Genomic DNA, 17,222 nt, shown 5'->3' on the forward strand with positions numbered 1-17,222 from the left:
CAAAACTCATAAAAAAGTCAAACACATGTTAAACATTTTCCAGTGCAATTAATGTAATTTTTAATGAATGAGACCTGTTATAATCTTTAAAAAAAAAAGTTATTTATTTGATATTCTGTTGTAAAATTAATTTGTTTCGATAAAATGACAGCATCTGAGATGGCATTCAAGTGGCATGAGCAGAAGAACACGCATGAGTGACTCAATGCAAATAAAGGTAAAAGTGTGAAACAGTGTTTACTCAAGTTGCCAAACCATAAAATAGCCGAAATGAACCAAAAGTATAAATGAAATTTTATAAGCCTACAATTCTCTAAAAATAAAAAAATACAAATTTTCTGGAAACGCCAACCAATCAGAACATATGTTTAAGGGACTACCGTCCAGTTGTAGTCCCCTTCTATAGCATTCAGCCAGAGAGTTGATCCTTGTTTGGTAATTTCAGAAGAAAAAAGAATTATCAAATTAATTAAAAGAAAATTAGTAGAAAGGCATCAAGCCCTACTTTTTGGAAGAACCAATGACCAAGTTAGCATTGGAGAAAACTCACGAGTTGTTGACAGCAGTGCTTCCTTCTACTGCTAAAAGGTTGAGTTCCACGTATTAAAGTGAAAATGAATGTAAAATATGTTTCCTACTATTTTTAGGTTAAGGAATTCAGTTTGGGGGTCAAAATGCATTTGTGAAAGGTTGTAACATCAAAAACAGCTTTTAAAAAAGTGTCTCCATTTTTTAGCAAATTTGTGAGCTTCTGCAAAGATTTCAAAATACAATTCTTTTATTTCATTCCATAACACAAATGGTGTACACGTGGATAACTAAGGCATGGGTTTTTCAATAGTGCAAACCTGGTTCGACTTGGAATATAAAAAGATCTAAAACCCCTCAAAAAGTTACAGTGGCAATTTTAAGCGTTGATTAAATTTAATTGAAAAATGATGCGTTTGTTTGAGAGCAACATCTTAATTTACTTTTCTTCAAAATTTTCGGTTTTGCATTTTTACGACATTACTCACGACATGTTGATCAAGGTATGCATTCCTAGAAAGAGGCTTCCAAAAATAAATTGGCTGGGTGGGTCACAGCTTTGGTACAGATCAGTCAATCTCAAGAAAGTTCCAATCTCCAACAAGCAAAATATCATTGTTTTTTTGATCCTAGGTTATGCAATAAGTTGTTTAAGTTCTGATTGTGAGCATCACTACTATTTGGACTTCTATAGACAGTTCCAATCACTACATTTCCTCCAAAATTATCTTTTATTTCTATAAACAATGTATCGGGAAGATGCCAGCAAGGATCTCGCCATTCAGCTGCTTTTAAACTTTTATGTGTATAGATGCATAGCCTACTCTTCTACCAGTGTTATCAAGTTTGCAAAAGATATCAAATCCTGGTATTTCCAGTTCTTGTTGTGTGAAACAGAATTGATAATTTTTTGGTTTTATTTCTACCAGAGCAATTATATCAGCTTTGGAATGTTGCCAGGTTGTCTGGTTGGTTGGTTTGGTTTTGAATCTTTATCCTCGGACTGACAAGGCCTTAATAGGTTATTCCTGGTAGTTTCACATACTTGTAGAGGCTCATGACGCAGGGCCGGTTACTGAGATTGGCAGAGTGAAGTTTTCCGATTGTTGAAGTGTTGTTGCCGGGGAATTATTCCATTCATTAGGTGCCGCTGAATGGAGCAATGCCTTGTTTCAACTTTTTTTTTATTCAAACACAACAATGATTTTTGTCAAAAGGTTTTGTTTTAATTTTCATCTTATTTTTGTTGAAGCTGCTACAACCATTAAATCTGGCAACTTTTGTTTGGTCACTTCTGAACCACAGTAATTCTTGGATCATTACACTGGCTTAAGCTGGTCGTTAAAAACACTGCTCACCTCTACGTAGGGTGATATTAATTGGGTGGGCATAATTGCAAAAGAAAAGTGGCTGAGAAAATGGAACTGGCGACCCTACTTTCCTTACTTCCTTAGTGCCAAAGGCTTGGTAAAATGAGAACTTTATCTTCTCATACTCGACACATGAATCAAGTATGGGACTCACCTTACAAACATTTTCAAACAAACCTGAATTCGATAACTAGACTTATTGCAAAAATTATATATTACAAGCAAAAGGCTACTATTTTTACTGAACTGTGTAATACGATGTTGGCAAATTAGGAATTTTGTTTGATGTTTGGAGTAGTTTCAAAGCAGTTTTTATTACACCTATTCAGGTGGGTTTTGTAAGAAGTGTACAGTGTACACATTAATCATACAAGACAAGTGTAATACTAATATGAAAAGACACCACTATATTTCGAGGTACTGACACCATAGTAACCTATATACTTAGGTCATGCCAAAAAAGTACAGGTTTTAAATTTGACTGGAAGCTGATTTGCTACACTTAGTTTTCTACAACTCAGCAGTTTTGAACTCAGCACATTGCAGTTGAGCAAGTGACAACTGAGCTAGCAACATTTAAGCTAGTGCTGAAAATAGGTAAATGATGAATCTAAGCAAGTAAAAACTGACCAAGTGGTTACTAAATTCAGTTTAGAAAGTGATGATTAAGCAAATACTATAAAAAATTCATTTGCTAACCTAGGCTGTAGCTGAAATGTACTTGCTGAGTTATCGCATGCTTAGTGGTCCGACTACTTACACTTAATAGTAGTCAAAAATTTAGTTTTTGTGTAATTTTAAGCTACAGTACTTTTGGGCCACTTTCTTAAAAAGTAGAACAAATGCCCATTGTAAGTGATAGATTCCACCATTAGGTAAACCATTGTTAATCTTGTGCTTTGTTTTTTGACAGTTTTGGTATGCTTGGTCAGTTAGAAAATTCAATTTTCAAATTTCATTATCTTTGCTGCAGAACTGTGACTTCTTGTGCCCAAACAATGACAAAACCTAAAGTTATTTTTGTTCTTGGTGCTCCTGGATCTGGAAAAGGCACACAGTGCTCTTTTATAGTTGAAGTATGAACACTTTTCTTAGAGTTAATTTATGTTGTTAGTAATTATAGTTGTTTGAAAGTGTAGGCTAGCTGTTAACCTAACTTAATTGCAACTGCATTATGTATGCCATTAGAATGATGAAAAAGCACCCCAGTGCTTACAACATCAAATACATTATTATTGTCTATGCCTTCCCAAACGGGCACCCCCGCCGACTGAAATCAAGACACCCATTCGTGCCAGCCGCTCGGCTTCTGATCAACGAAGCTGATGAACAAGACATCTCTGCGGGGTCATTTCATTATAATTCATCCAGGCCATGGAACCATAAAATTTATATATAATTGTCCCATTTTTTCCCAGTTTAAAATGCTTGAAATTCTGAGTTATTTGGCACAAATTTTGTCAAAATTGGTCGAGCGGTTTTTGTTTTATCGCTATTTTAATCTTTGACCACCAGGTGGCGATTTTTTTAGTGAGCCGCATAAAAATGCTCATATCTTGGGACCTAGTTGCCCAATCTTCATAAAATTGGTATCTATCCCCCCATTTTCAGGGGTGGGCTTTCCAAAAATGAAGGTTAAAATGAGCTAGGAGTTACACTTTTTGTGATATAAACATTTGTAGTGCTTCGATATCATGGCCGATTTCGCCATGCGGCCACACATTTTTTTCAAAATTTTTTTGATCATTATTATTAGCATAGATGTTATATTCCAAAAATATCTTTTAAATCACTTACAATTCACAACCTCATAATAAAAAGTGTGCACAAAAATGCAGAATTTTTAAAATAGTCAAAAACATTAGATTTTATTTTTTTTTTGAATTTTGAGATAAGACTTTAGATTCCATTACCACTACTTGTATTACAACTATTTTATGAGCAAAACTGTAGTCAAGCCTTTTTCTCAATACTAATATTGACGTAGATAACTGACTCCTATTCCAATAATTCCACTTTAATCACTAACAATTCATCAGTCCATACTGGGTGGTCCCCCCCCCTTACTACGCCACTGTATGTCAAGCAAAGAATAGTACAGTACTGTAGTATAATACACTATTACACAAAGTGAAGGAGTCAAGACATAAAGATGAAGGAGTTTAATACATCGAAAGGATGTAATGAGCTTGTCCTATGTGGGACATAATTAATTAATTATATCATTTTCTTAACATGTCTCGCTGCTACTAGTAGGACAGTGTGCACAGTACAATTGTGTTACTTTAATTTGTCAGAAGTTACATTAAAGAACAGCATATGCAACAATCTAAGAAATACATAACAATCTGAGAAAGAAAGTATATACATTGCAAAATAAAGTCACACTATTCTGAGGATATAACTACAAGTCTATGCATTTCTGCTATCATTTCTGAATTGGAATATATGGGCTTTGTCTGCACTGATCATTGTAAAATTACATATATACATACATCATTGTAAGATTATTAGTGCCAAGAAGTGTACGAAACATTAAAGATAGTTTTAAGTGACTTTCTGCAATAAAATACAATTAAAAAGTATTCAATAAAGTAAACCTATAGTTTTGCATGTATAACTAGTGCATCCCATTTTGCATTTAACATTATGTGACACTGGACAAAATATGCTCACTGCAGAGCCATTACAACATGTGAGGGGCAACAATCGGAATGAATAAAAGTGCAAGAACAAGGGTCGCCATGCATGTAAATAAACCGACAACCACGGTTTCTACCATGTAGCTGAACATGTGAGAGTTCAGTTTATTTTTTATTTTGTTGGCGAAAAAGAAAGACACAAAAAGCAAAAACACAAAATAATTCGCACAGCAGGGATGGCACCAAAAGACCGAAAGGTCACCAAAGTCAGCTGCCACCCAAACATTTAAATAAAAGGCACAAAATTAAGAACATTAACACATTCATATAATATACTGTATAGCACAATACCAGCACTTTACATAATACATTAATGGAATAGCACAGGGCAACATAAAAAAACTGTGTAGAGAAATAAGCGGATGATACGTTTCAGGAGTGATTATTGTACAAATTCTTTAATAAACATTTATATTTAAATTTAAAAACATTAAAAGACTTTTCTTTCATTTCTTTTGGTACTTGATTCCATAGTTTCACTCCATTAAAACATAGCATCTTCTTACCAGAGTTTGACGTTGTAGAAGGCAAATATAAATCATTCTTTTGGTTCTGACGGGTTTTATGATGGTGAATTTCGTTTACAAAAATGAAGCAGCCAGCAAAGGCTCGGGGCAGCATTTTGTGCACATATTACTAGACAATTGAACACGGATTGTCATGCATGCGAATAAACTGCAAACCACAGTTTCTAGCATGTACAGTAACTAAGCATTGTGAGAGGAAGCAAAAATATAAATTAACATGAATGAACAAAGGTTGTTGCACACTTGGACACATAGAACAGCATGCCATTATTGTAACATTAGTCAAGACCTAGACAGCAATTTCAGGCAATCAAACCCAACATAATAGAAGCCAATCAATGCTCATCTTGAATGCAAATGAAGCGACGATTCACAGTTTCCATGTTTGGAGCCGAAAATGTGTATATTCTGCCAGTTGTAGTGGAAGGACTGTCCAAAATCATCATGATTGAAGAAATGTGCATGTAACACTTATCTTCATGGCCAGGCCAATTGAAAGATGGAGAGGGGCCACAAAGATGCATAAAATTGACCAGAACATCATTCTTTTCTTTGTCCACAATTTCAACAAGCCCAACCCACCACTGTCCGTCATAAACACATGCTACATAAGACATGACACTTACATCTTGGATGTTTATCATTGGGGCTGCATCGAAGAAACAATATGTGCCAGCAAACTGTGAATCATCTGATACGCGCTTAAAACTGAAAGAACCAATACAACTTGAACTGAAGTAATGGTGTCCAACTGTCCATGAGTACCAGGCAGAGTGCTTCCACGCTGGAATCTTTGTTCAAGAGTGGTCATTTTTTGCCACAAGTCATGGTTAATCTCCATGTGACGGGATTGATGGAGTAGTAAAAAGGAAGCTGGGTAACGAAAGTCTAGGCAGACCAACTGCTAACCAAATTTTGACTGCTGCAGCTGCCTATCAATACTGCTCTGAAGCTGTAACAAGTGTAAGTAAGAAATACTCAACAAAGATTCCAGCGTGGAAGCACTGTGCCTGGTCCTGAATTTCTTCAATCATGATGATTTTGGACAGTCCTTCCACTACAACTGGCAGAATATACACATTTTCGGCTCCAAACATGGAAACTGTGAATCGTCGCTTCATTGCATTCAAGATGAGCATTGATTGGCTTCTATTATGTTGGGTTTGATTGCCTGAAATTGCTGTCTAGGTCTTGACTAATGTTACAATAATGGCATGCTGTTCTATGTGTCCAAGTGTGCAACAACCTTTGTTCATTTATGTTATATTGTATTTATATTTTTGCTTCCTCTCACAGAGCTTAGTTACTGTACGTGCTAGAAACTGTGGTTTGCAGTTTATTCGCATGCATGACAATCCGTGTTCAATTATATAGTAATTTATGCTGCCTCTCACATGTTTAGCTACATGGTAGAAACCGTGGTTGTCGGTTTATTTACATGCATGGCGGCCCTTGTTCAATTGCGTTTTTATTCATTCCAATTGTTGCCCTCAAATGTTGTAATGGCTCTGCAGTGAGCATATTTTGTCCAGTGTCACATGATGTTGAATGCAAAATGGGATGCACTAGTTATGCATACAAAACTATAGGTTTCTTTTATTGAATCCTTTTTAATTGTATTTTATTGCAGAAAGTTACTTAAAACTATCTTTAATGTTTCGTACACTTCTTGGCACTAATAATCTTACAATGATGTATGTATATATGTAATTTTACATTGATCAGTGCAGACAAAGCCCATATATTCCAATTCAGAAATTGCAATGTATATGCTTTCTTTCTCAGATTGTTATGTATTTCTTAGATTGCTGCATATGCTGTTCTTTAATGTAACTTCTGACAAATTAAAGTAACACAATTGTACTGTGCACACTGTCCTACTAGTAGCAGCGAGACATGTTTGGAAAATGATATAATTATGTCCCACATCGGACAAGCTCATTACATCCTTTCGATGTATTAAACTCCTTCATCTTTATGTCTTGACTCCTTCACCTTGTGTAATAGTGTATTATACTACTGTACTATTCTTTGCTTGACATACAGTGACGTAGTAAGGGGGGGAGGGGTGGACCACCCAGTATGGACTGATGAATTGTTAGTGATTAAAGTGGAATTATTGGAATAGGAGTCAGTTATCTACGTCAATATTAGTATTGAGAAAAAGGCTTGGCTACAGTTTTGCTCATAAAATAGTTGTAATACAAGTAGTGGTAATGGAATCTAAAGTCTTATCTCAAAATTCAAAAAAAAAGTAAAATCCAATGTTTTTGACTATTTTAAAAATTCTGCATTTTTGTGCACAATTTTTATTATGAGGTTGTGAATTGTAAGTGATTTAAAAGATATTTTTGGAATATAACATCTATGCTAATAATAATGATCAAAAAAATTTTGAAAAAAATGTGTGGCCGCATGGCGAAATCGGCCATGATATCGAAGCACTACAAATGTTTATATCACAAAAAGTGTAACTCCTAGCTTATTTTAACCTTCATTTTTGGAAAGCTCACCCCTGAAAATGGGGGGATAGATACCAATTTTATGAAGATTGGGCAACTAGGTCCCAAGATATGAGCATTTTTATGCGGCTCACTAAAAAAATCGCCACCTGGTGGTCAAAGATTAAAATAGCGATGAAACAAAAACCGCTTGACCAATTTTGACAAAATTTGTGCCAAATAACTCAGAATTTCAAGCATTTTAAACTGTGAAAAAATGGGACAATTATAAATTCTATGGTTCCAAAATTTCAATTTTCTGGATGAATTATAATGAAATGACCCTGCGGCTACTTGGGCGGACCATAAATGGAATTCTGAATGGAAGTCAAGCACCGCCAGACTCCATTCATTCATCCCCGACGCCGACACGCGCCCCATCGGCCTGACACTACAGAGACAGGCGTGGGTGCGCCTCGGCCGTCTCCGTACGGGCGTCGGGCTTTTCCGCTCAACCATGCACCAATGGGGAATGGCTTCTTCCTCCTCCTGTGAATGTGGTGCCGGGGAACGGACCGCAGACCACATCATCAATGACTGTACCATCTTCAAACCACCTAACGGAGTGGAAGGTCTGCGCGTCATGGATGATGAAACTAAAGACTGGCTGCTCTCTAGCAGCCTTCCAGTGTAGTCCGGGAACATCGTGAATCTGGGGTGGTAAAAGGATAGACCCTCGGCCCCAGAAGCTCAGACGACGACGACGATTGTCTATGACATCAGTGGATTATGCATAGTCAAGCTCTGCACACCAATGTGTTACAAACTGAAATTTGGAGAACTGTCGCATAATCAAGCATTTCTGATGAATGATTATGAGTGAAATTTGACATACTCAATAACCCGCTTAATTATCAGTGCACTACATTTAAATATCCTGACGCCACAGTACGTGCACCTATTTGGCAGGCACCTAACTGTCTGCACCTAAAAGACCTGGACCTCATAACCCTAACCCTTAATCACAACCCAAACCGTAATGAGTTTTTTTTTGTAGTTGCCTTCATTCATACATGTCCAACTGTTTGGTTATTCCATTTTATGTTGTTTCACTTTTAGAAAGGCCCTTTTTTGAAAAATTAATGTTCTTGTGTGCAATCTGTATATTACATTCAATTGTTTTTGTGTTGTCTCTTTCTGGTTGTCTGCGTTCCTACATTTTCAGGGTCCACGTCTTTTAGGCACAGACAGTTAGGCACTGGTCAGATAGGCGCACAATCTGTGGCGTCTGGATATTTAGGTGCGGAGCACTGTGGCGCCCGTTCATTTAGGTGCTATTCCTAGTAAAGTCGGGTGCAACCTAGTTCGTACCTTGAACCATTCATACAGTCAGTTCGTACCCTGAAAAGATCGAGAAAAAAAAGTAAAAAAAGCCAAAGTCGCTGATCGGAGTTTCCCCAAACAATTTGAAACAAACTCGAGGGTTAGGGTTAGCGGAAACTGCGGAAAAATGTTTGCGGAAACTGCGATCAGTTAGGGTTAGAGCATAGGTTACTCTATAATTAGAGTTAGGGTAAGCGGAAACTGTGGAAAAATGTTTGCGGAAACTGCGATCAGCGAGGGTTAGAGCATAGATTACTCTATAGTTAGGGTAAAGGTTAGCGGAAACTGCGGAAAAATGTTTGCAGAAACTGCGATCAGCGAGGGTTAGAGCATAGATTACTCAATGGTTAGAATTAGGGTAAGGGTTAACAGAAATTGCGGAAAAAATTTTGCGGAAACTGCGATCAGCGAGGGTTAGGGTTAGAGCATAGATTACTTTATGGTTAGAGTTAGCGGAAACTGCGGAAAAATGTTTGCGGAAACTGCGATCAGCGGACTTCGGTTTTGAGCTATTTTTTCTCTCGATCTTTTTAAGGGGAAAATTTTAAAATGATTGCGGAAACTGCGATCAGCAACTTCGGCTTTTTTTAAATTTTTTTCTCGATCTTTTTAAGGTACGAACTGACGGTCCGAACTGTTCATGGTACGAACTAGGTTGCATTCGTAAAGTCTGCAGATTGTATCAGCTTGGCAGGTAGGGCAATGCTTTTCACACAAAACGTTATATTGAACAGAAAAATATGTTGTTTTGTTAATGTGCGTGTGGACACGGAATGGCCCGTTTCGGTGAGTCCGATCCCTTAACGGGGGATTTTTTCAATTTTTTTTTAAAATTATCGGGTACCATAGCCTAATTATCATTGCCGTTTTAGGATTAGGGGTTAGAGGTTACGAACTCACCGAATCAGACTCACCGAATCGGACTCACCGAATAGTAGCAGACCCTGTGGACATGAGGTGCGAGACAACGCTCTACTACTCTTGATATTAGCACATCTCCACAGGACATTTGCTATGCATCCTGAACACAGGTTGCAGCCAGATGGAACTTTACTTAATCTGTTATCTTTCGCAATTACTTCTACTTGGGATGGACTGGTCGTGTGGCGAGTTCGTATGAGACAAGGCTCTACTACATGAATACATTTATAAAGGGGATATAAACCCTGGCTACAAGTTGCAAGTAAAATGGTGCGACTTTGCTCGTTATTAAACCTAGTCGGGGTTTTGACGGAAAACTAAGTTACTCTTTACTCAAGCCTACTACCCGCTGGAATATAGGCTACGGTATATTTTTTACTGATGTTTAGTGTAGTTATTATTTGACTCACTAAAAGTGAACGAAGTTATGATCGGAAACTTGAATAATTTATTGATAAAGCTTTCGCCGACGCAAACCTGGACTAATAACAAATAAATGCCGAACACGCGCATTAAAATACAATATATTTTTCTGTTCAAGATAACATTTTGTGTGAAAAGCATTGCCCTACCTGCCAAGCTGATACAATCGGCAGACTTTACTAGGAATAGCACCTAAATGAACGGGTGCCACAGTGCTCTGCACCTAAATATCTGGACGCCACAGTGTGCGCACCTATTTGACCGGCGCCTAACTGTCTGCGCCTAAAAGACTTGCTCCCCATTTTCAACAATGTGATTATTTCAGTTTGTGCCATTTGCTGTGTATGCTACAGATCTAAAATTTATCAACATGTGTAACACTGTAACACAAAGTTTAATTAGGTTAAATTTTAACTTAAATAAACTGTTTTTTTTTACAATTCCTGTAACTTTAGCTGTCTCAAAAAGACAGCATGCTAGATACATGTTGATTTTGCTTTATTTCATACCTTTCTTTAGTGTCAAACCATCAGTGGCTGTAGTTTTTTAGTAGTGTATAATATGTGATGATGCCTTCGACCTTCGTATGACATTGCATAGGGCTGTCTCTTGTGTTTCAAAATTTACAGTACAAGTAAAATCATGCAAAGATTGTTTATAGTAAAAGATATTGTTTTACACCAACAATGTTGGTATGACATCACAAACCGCTAAAACAATTGTTAAAATTTGTAATTTGTTAATGAACATGAGTTTAGTATAGATCTACATTTTTGGCCTTTTGTTTTTTATTTGTTCAGGCCCTTTTTTAAAAACCTGATTTTGTTTGTAGAAATACGGATACACCCACTTATCTGCAGGTGATTTGCTTCGTCAAGAAAGGAATGATCCAGAATCTTCTGCTGGTCAAATGATTGATAATTTCATCAAAGATGGAAAAATTGTTCCTGTTAAAATAACTTGTGGGTTACTGGAAAAGGTAACTTGTACAGTTTTGTAAAACCACTTTGGATTAAATTTGTAGTCTATTCAAGTTTGTCGAATCATGCAATCCTGGTTTGACTCTCGACTTAAACTGGTTGTTTAAAAACACCACTCGGCACTCACCTCTATTCAGAGTGTAATAAGTTGGCTGGGCCTAGTTGCTGAAGGAAAGGTGGCCGGAGGCCCAGAGAAAGAAACTGGCCACCCTACTCTCATTAGTGCCGAAGGCGTAGTGTAATGAGAAACGTATAATCTTCTGTTTTCATGATGCTTGGATTCAATTATGGGACTGATCTTTACCTTTTTCCCCATACACGTTTGGCCATTCAAATAACTACTAACTAATAACCAGGACCGTGGAGCTTGGAGTCGTAAAGTCAAACATTTTTAATGTAGCAGAGCCTTTAACTCCGATTGCTGCTGAACTGGAGTCACAAAAATGTATATAACTGATTTTGTTCCAGTTTTAGCTAAGACCTTCATGAGTTAGTTTTATTTAATTTATATTGCGAGATGATAAACTATGTAGTATGAAAGATTATCGGCTTCTCACATTTTGAAGCATTTTTACTGAGTGGATTGTTCCATCACAGATCAACTGATAAAACTGTATATACAGTAGGCCTACATAATAAATTAAACATATGGTGTACTACTGTACTGGTAAAGCCTGGCAGCTCCGTACTCACAGATGTAAAGCTTGACAGCTCTGAAACCGGAGCTAGACCTTTTTATAGTGGCTGCTGACTCGGCAGCGCTAGATGTAACAACATTTAGTGCTGGCAGTCAAAACTTGATCAGTTGTTGCACTTTGTTGCTGTTTTTGCAAGGCTACAGCGTCAGACTAAAACCTACAGTTTCCATCTCCATAGCTCTGGCTTAATAAAACTATGGAATCAAAGCAGTATTTTTCTGCTGGTTGTAAAAACATGTTGGTTCTGTAATGTGTTAAGTCGGTATGATTGTAATTCCATTTTGTAATTCAATTGTATGTTAAGAAAATAATGATTTCAGGCTATGAATTTCAGGCTATGAACCTTTCAGGCAATTCAAAGTTTCTAATTGACGGCTTCCCAAGAAATAAGGACAATTTAACGGGCTGGATTGATCAAATGGGTGAAAAAGCCGATGTTGATTTTGTCTTATTTTTTGACTGTCCGGAAGAAGTAGGTTCACTACTTAGTTTTAATGTTCTTAAAACTGTAAAAAGAAAAATTTTTTTGAAGCTTGTGTGAAGTGCATGTGGGTCATTACAATTTCAGTATAGGCCTAAATCTTTTCCATATGGTGTATGCCTCATAAAGTTTTTGCTTAGGCAACATACGTTTTCATTTTCATAAATTCATTGTTTTCTTGAAGTTTTTGAGTTGCTATCGCGTTATTGAGTGGATCCAATGTGAATAGGGTGTTACAATGTTACATATACCCCCAAAAAATGTACCAAAAAATAAAATTGTTACATCTACAAAAAAATTTAACTGGGTTCAATCACTCCTATTTTTTTCTGCGATGGTTTTGTAAAAACACCACAGTTCAACTTTCAGCTGATTTGTATCAAATTGACCTTTAGCGGAACAATGTGACAAATTTTTTTATCTTAAAAATTCCCCCGGGTTTAAGTAAACTGAACAGTGAACATATTTTCATGTAACTGGGATTCCACTTTGGTCCTACCATGAATTACAACTCATAAGATCTCTATAAGCATTTCTAAGGCTAAAATGACCCCATAATCCTACTGGAGCAGTGGTTTTCAACCTGGAGGTTGCAACTCCTTTAAGGGTTCCGAGACGCCTGAACATCTAGTGATCGGTTTCAATTGTGTATTGCCCGAAAAGATTAAAACCTGTTTTTTTCACAATCGACCATTCCTTGACCTGAGGTTACTCTATTGCTTAAGCTTTCAAACCATGCAAAGGCTTTAAAAACAGGAAAGCATTCGATATTTTTCACCTAGTTCTTGTATGTGGCTTTGTGCAGACTAAAGTTAACCAGTAACCAAACAAAGCAAGGTTATTTGGAATCCTATGGCAAATATAGATTTTTCAGTATCGTTTCCAACGCCACTGAAAAACTTTAGTGTGTTTTCAGCAATAGTTCCATGCATTGACAAGCTTGTTAAAAAGATGTAGCACTAACCATAGCACTAAAACTGATTTCAATAAATCTATAAAATAATACGATAAATTCAACTGGTGAAAATGTAGCTTTTAATTATTTTTTCTCCCATAATCTAGCTCAGTGGTTCCCAACTCATGGGTCGCGACCCAAAGTTGGGTCGCCTGATAATTTTTTTGGGTCGCTTGTTTTTCAGGCATATTGTATCTTGGGCGAAAAAAATAACAATAAAAAAAATTTAAAACGTGAAGAGATCGATCACAAAACTGGAAAATATAAACACATTACACAAGTCATGAAGCGTTTCATGTCGAGACATCGGAAAGCTTTGTAGCATGATCGTAGTGCAAGAAGTTTTAACAATTTTCGCTTTTATTATTGTTATTATTGTTATTAAATGTAAACCCAACAAAAATTTCAGTTTCAAACGTAAATTAACTTGACAAAGTTACGGGAAAAATATTGTAACGTGCACTACTGCACTATAATTATGTCACGAACGCTATGTCGGACAAACTATGACAAAGTTTTCCACACGTTGGACCACGCATAGTCTGGTGTGGTAAAACGCATCAATGACAAAGCCCCAAGTGCTGTATGGACTTATTGCTTTCTCCACAGAGAGGCCTTTGCTGCAAAAAAGCTGTCTCAAGAGCTGCACGAAGTGTTGAATGATGTGAAGTGTGTAAACTTCATCAAAGCAAGTCCACTAAATCGGCATTTGTTTTCGTCTTTGTGGATTCTGATTATTATCAAGCATTGCTGTTGCACACAGAAGTGCGATAGTTGTCACGAGGTCGTGTCCTGAAGCGAGTTTGTAATTTGCGAGAGGAGATTGCTATCTTCCTGAGGCAACAGAACTGTGTGAGATTAGCCGAGAAGTTTTTGCAAGAAAATTTCAATTTCAATTTCAACAGTTGCTTACCTTGCCGATATATTTGACTCTCTGAATTCTCTAAATTTATATATGCAAGGCAACGGTTTTACGGTGATTGATCGCGCCGCAAAAGTTTCTGCTTAACACAAAAAACTCATATTCTGGAAAAGTAATGTCACCAGAGATGAGTACGATATATTTCCTCAGCTAACGCAATATATCTGTGGCAATGAAGTTGATATTAAGCAAACGATAATTAGACACCTGAAACAGTTTGCCAAAAATTTTGTGCACTACTATGGAGAATCTCTAACACTTAATAACCAAAATGATTGGATAATTGATCCATTTATTGAAAAAGATCTGCCTCAACTTTTCATCCATGTTGCTGAACAGTTAATGGACATAACGACAGAAGTAGCAAACCGTATTTCTTTTGCGTCCTTCAAAGGAGAGGTTAAAAACCCCTGTGCTAGACTCAGACAGCAAGTCAGCTGTGTTTTACATTGATTCAATGACTGCAGACGTTAAAACAATGTAAAACACGGTTGACATGCTGTCCTGGGAGGTACCTTATAAATCCGATTTCTCTAAACTTTTTCTGAGCTGTTTTTACATAAAACCACCGCAGGAAAAAAAGCCTCGTGGCCCCCGCAACACCCTGTTGCTTAACGGTCTGCATGTTCAACTACATCTCAAAACAAGTTTATTACAATATTACATTTGTTACAGGAAAGTTTTTTTTCGTACTGTGTTTTGCGAGCGGCAATGCTGTATTTATTATTATTATATATGTGTAAGTGTAGTGTGTTACTGTGTATTTTGATACTTAACAAAGTAGCTTTCTTAAGGGAATTCTCACATCTGTTCAGGTTTGCACTGAAAGAATACTGAAGAGAGCCGAAACAAGCGGACGCAAAGATGACAACATGGAAAGTTTAAAGAAGCGTTTCAATACCTACTCGAATGAAACCTTACCTATAATTAAACACTACGCCGAGAAAGACAAAGTTCGTAAGGTAACATCGGACAGAAACACCCCAGCAGATAAGGTTTGTGATCTTGCTTTAACTTACTAAGGGTTGATTTGTGACTTTTGCTTAGGACCAAAGCCACAAAATTTAAGTTTTTTCTCTCAGTTGAACTTTTCTTTCTTCGTAGTGTTATTTTATTATTCACTAATTGAGTAATAAAATCATCATTGTTTTTTTTTTATTGAATGTACAATGCTGCACAGGAAGCCGTAGTTGTGACTCGATATGATTTGCACATATTGTTGATACGACATGTTCCCGATATGATAGATCTCATTATTATAATGTTGGTTTGGTTGGTTGGTTTCGAATCCTGGTTGTTTCGCATTCTTGTAGAAGCTTTTGACGCACGGCCGGTACCGAGATTGGCGGAGTGAAGTTTCTGATTGTTGATATGTCGTTAGAGCTTTTTTAGTTGTTTTCCTCTTTCACAGAACTCTTATGTATTTTTCAGGTGTTTGAAGACGTCAAAAAATTCTTTTCGTTGTAAGACGCTGTTTCATCTTGTAGTCAAAATGCTAGTTATTTATACCAACCATGCAGTGGTAGGCTTTTCCGCTACAGTAGAACTCTTACTCAGAATGTTGAAGAAGATGGAAGTTTTTTTTGATCTATTAGAATCAATGTAATGATGCATGACAGAAAAAAACAAAAACTTTTTCTGAAGGAAGATTCTACTGCTGCAATGCATGCTATGCTTTTTGTTTAATCGAGATCTATTAGCACACTGAAGCTTTTTTAATTTTAGCAGTATAGTACCCTATGTTATCTTATTAATTGTTATATAAACCGCGGCTTGATTGTCAACAACCAGTTTAGATTTACAAGAATGACAGAAGTTGATTTAGGAACAAATTTGCACAAGCAGCATATTGTCTTTTCTGTTATCATTGCAAATCTGCAGGTCGTGGATGTGACGAAAATAGTGATTGTTGTGTGCTGTGTTTCCACGTTATGCTTGGTAAATCATTACCTGCACAGAAGAAATTGCTACATATGCGATGGTGTGCAATGGGGAGTTGGGGACAATGCATAGTTCAAGCAATCAAGCATTGATTCAACCAGTGTATAACTAATAGGGTGTTTCATTTTTTCACCATTTTTGAAATTCAAAATGCCTGGGGTCCCATCTGGTGGTATTTGGGGTAAAAAGTTTACACCCCAAATTTTTTTCAATTATGACGTCACATTGAGGTGGTCCACGAGGTTTAAAATTTTTGGTCTTCAAAATCTCAAAATTTGGCCGTATCTCCGGAACCGCTCATCATAGATTGACAAAATTAGTATCAAAATGCGCAGAAGGGTCGGTTTCCTATACCTGATGTAGAGAATATTAAGGTCTATCTGCTTCAGAAAAAATGTTATTTCAAAAAATCTGATTTTTGGTCTATTTTCTAAAAGTTTTTCTGTGTTTTTCCATCATGGAAGCTGCTATTGCGTAATAACAGTCCTTGTTCGTTTTGCAAGAGATGAAATAGTAATTTGAAGGTATTACTATTATAATATTAATGTAACCGTTGAGGAAGAGGTATGCTGATCACCTGCTTTAGATTAAGTGTCATTATGGCATTAAGGTCAGGTATTAGTAAGTCGATGCAAAACTTCAAGGAATTGGAGAAAAATGTGCTTCCCCTGAATTCAGATATAGCCAGTCACTATTTTTACTTGAGGAAGAAAGTAGCCGAAACTAATCCTAAGTTTTTGAAGAAAATACTCCATTTCAAAGATTTGAAAGATGAACTGCTGAAAGATGTAGTTAGCATATGGAACAAAGCTGGTCTTCCAGTGCTTAGCAAACAGAGAAACCTAGCACTTCTGGCATACAATCTGCCAAAGCATCGGCACTACTATGTTTGAAACAAAGAAAAAGAAATGAAGTAGTTAGATGTCTACACAGTAGCGAAAGCGACTCTG

At 36.7% G+C, this 17,222-nt stretch overlaps 1 protein-coding gene across 2 annotated transcripts; it reads left to right on the top strand.

Annotated features, from left to right (window-relative positions):
- The first annotated feature begins 89 nt into the window (after window positions 1-89).
- Window positions 90-16,652, top strand: LOC145779147 (UMP-CMP kinase-like). 2 transcript variants are annotated; one of them, XM_082590725.1, is made up of 6 exons: window positions 90-217; window positions 2,872-2,974; window positions 11,128-11,274; window positions 12,308-12,445; window positions 15,147-15,326; window positions 15,763-16,652. In XM_082590725.1, exons 2-6 carry the CDS (start codon window positions 2,897-2,899, stop codon window positions 15,796-15,798), a joined length of 579 nt encoding a protein of 192 aa, XP_082446851.1. In that variant the 5' UTR covers window positions 90-217; window positions 2,872-2,896; the 3' UTR covers window positions 15,799-16,652. The 2 variants fall into 2 exon arrangements, with proteins under 2 accessions (XP_082446851.1, XP_082446850.1); XM_082590724.1 differs by lacking the exon at window positions 90-217 and having other exon boundaries at window positions 2,817-2,974.
- The last annotated feature ends 570 nt before the right edge of the window (window positions 16,653-17,222 follow it).

This window comes from Aplidium turbinatum, chromosome 10, assembly GCF_918807975.1.
Source record: "Aplidium turbinatum chromosome 10, kaAplTurb1.1, whole genome shotgun sequence".
In the NCBI taxonomy this organism is placed as follows: domain Eukaryota; kingdom Metazoa; phylum Chordata; class Ascidiacea; order Aplousobranchia; family Polyclinidae; genus Aplidium; species Aplidium turbinatum.

Coding starts and splice junctions, on each gene's coding strand:
- LOC145779147 (XM_082590724.1), top strand. CDS start 2,819: ATGCTTGGTCAGTTAGAAAATTCAATTTTCAAATTTCATTATCTTTGC. Junction 2,975..11,127: donor AGTGCTCTTTTATAGTTGAA/GTATGAACACTT, acceptor TTTTGTTTGTAG/AAATACGGATACACCCACTT. Junction 15,327..15,762: donor GAAACACCCCAGCAGATAAG/GTTTGTGATCTT, acceptor TGTATTTTTCAG/GTGTTTGAAGACGTCAAAAA.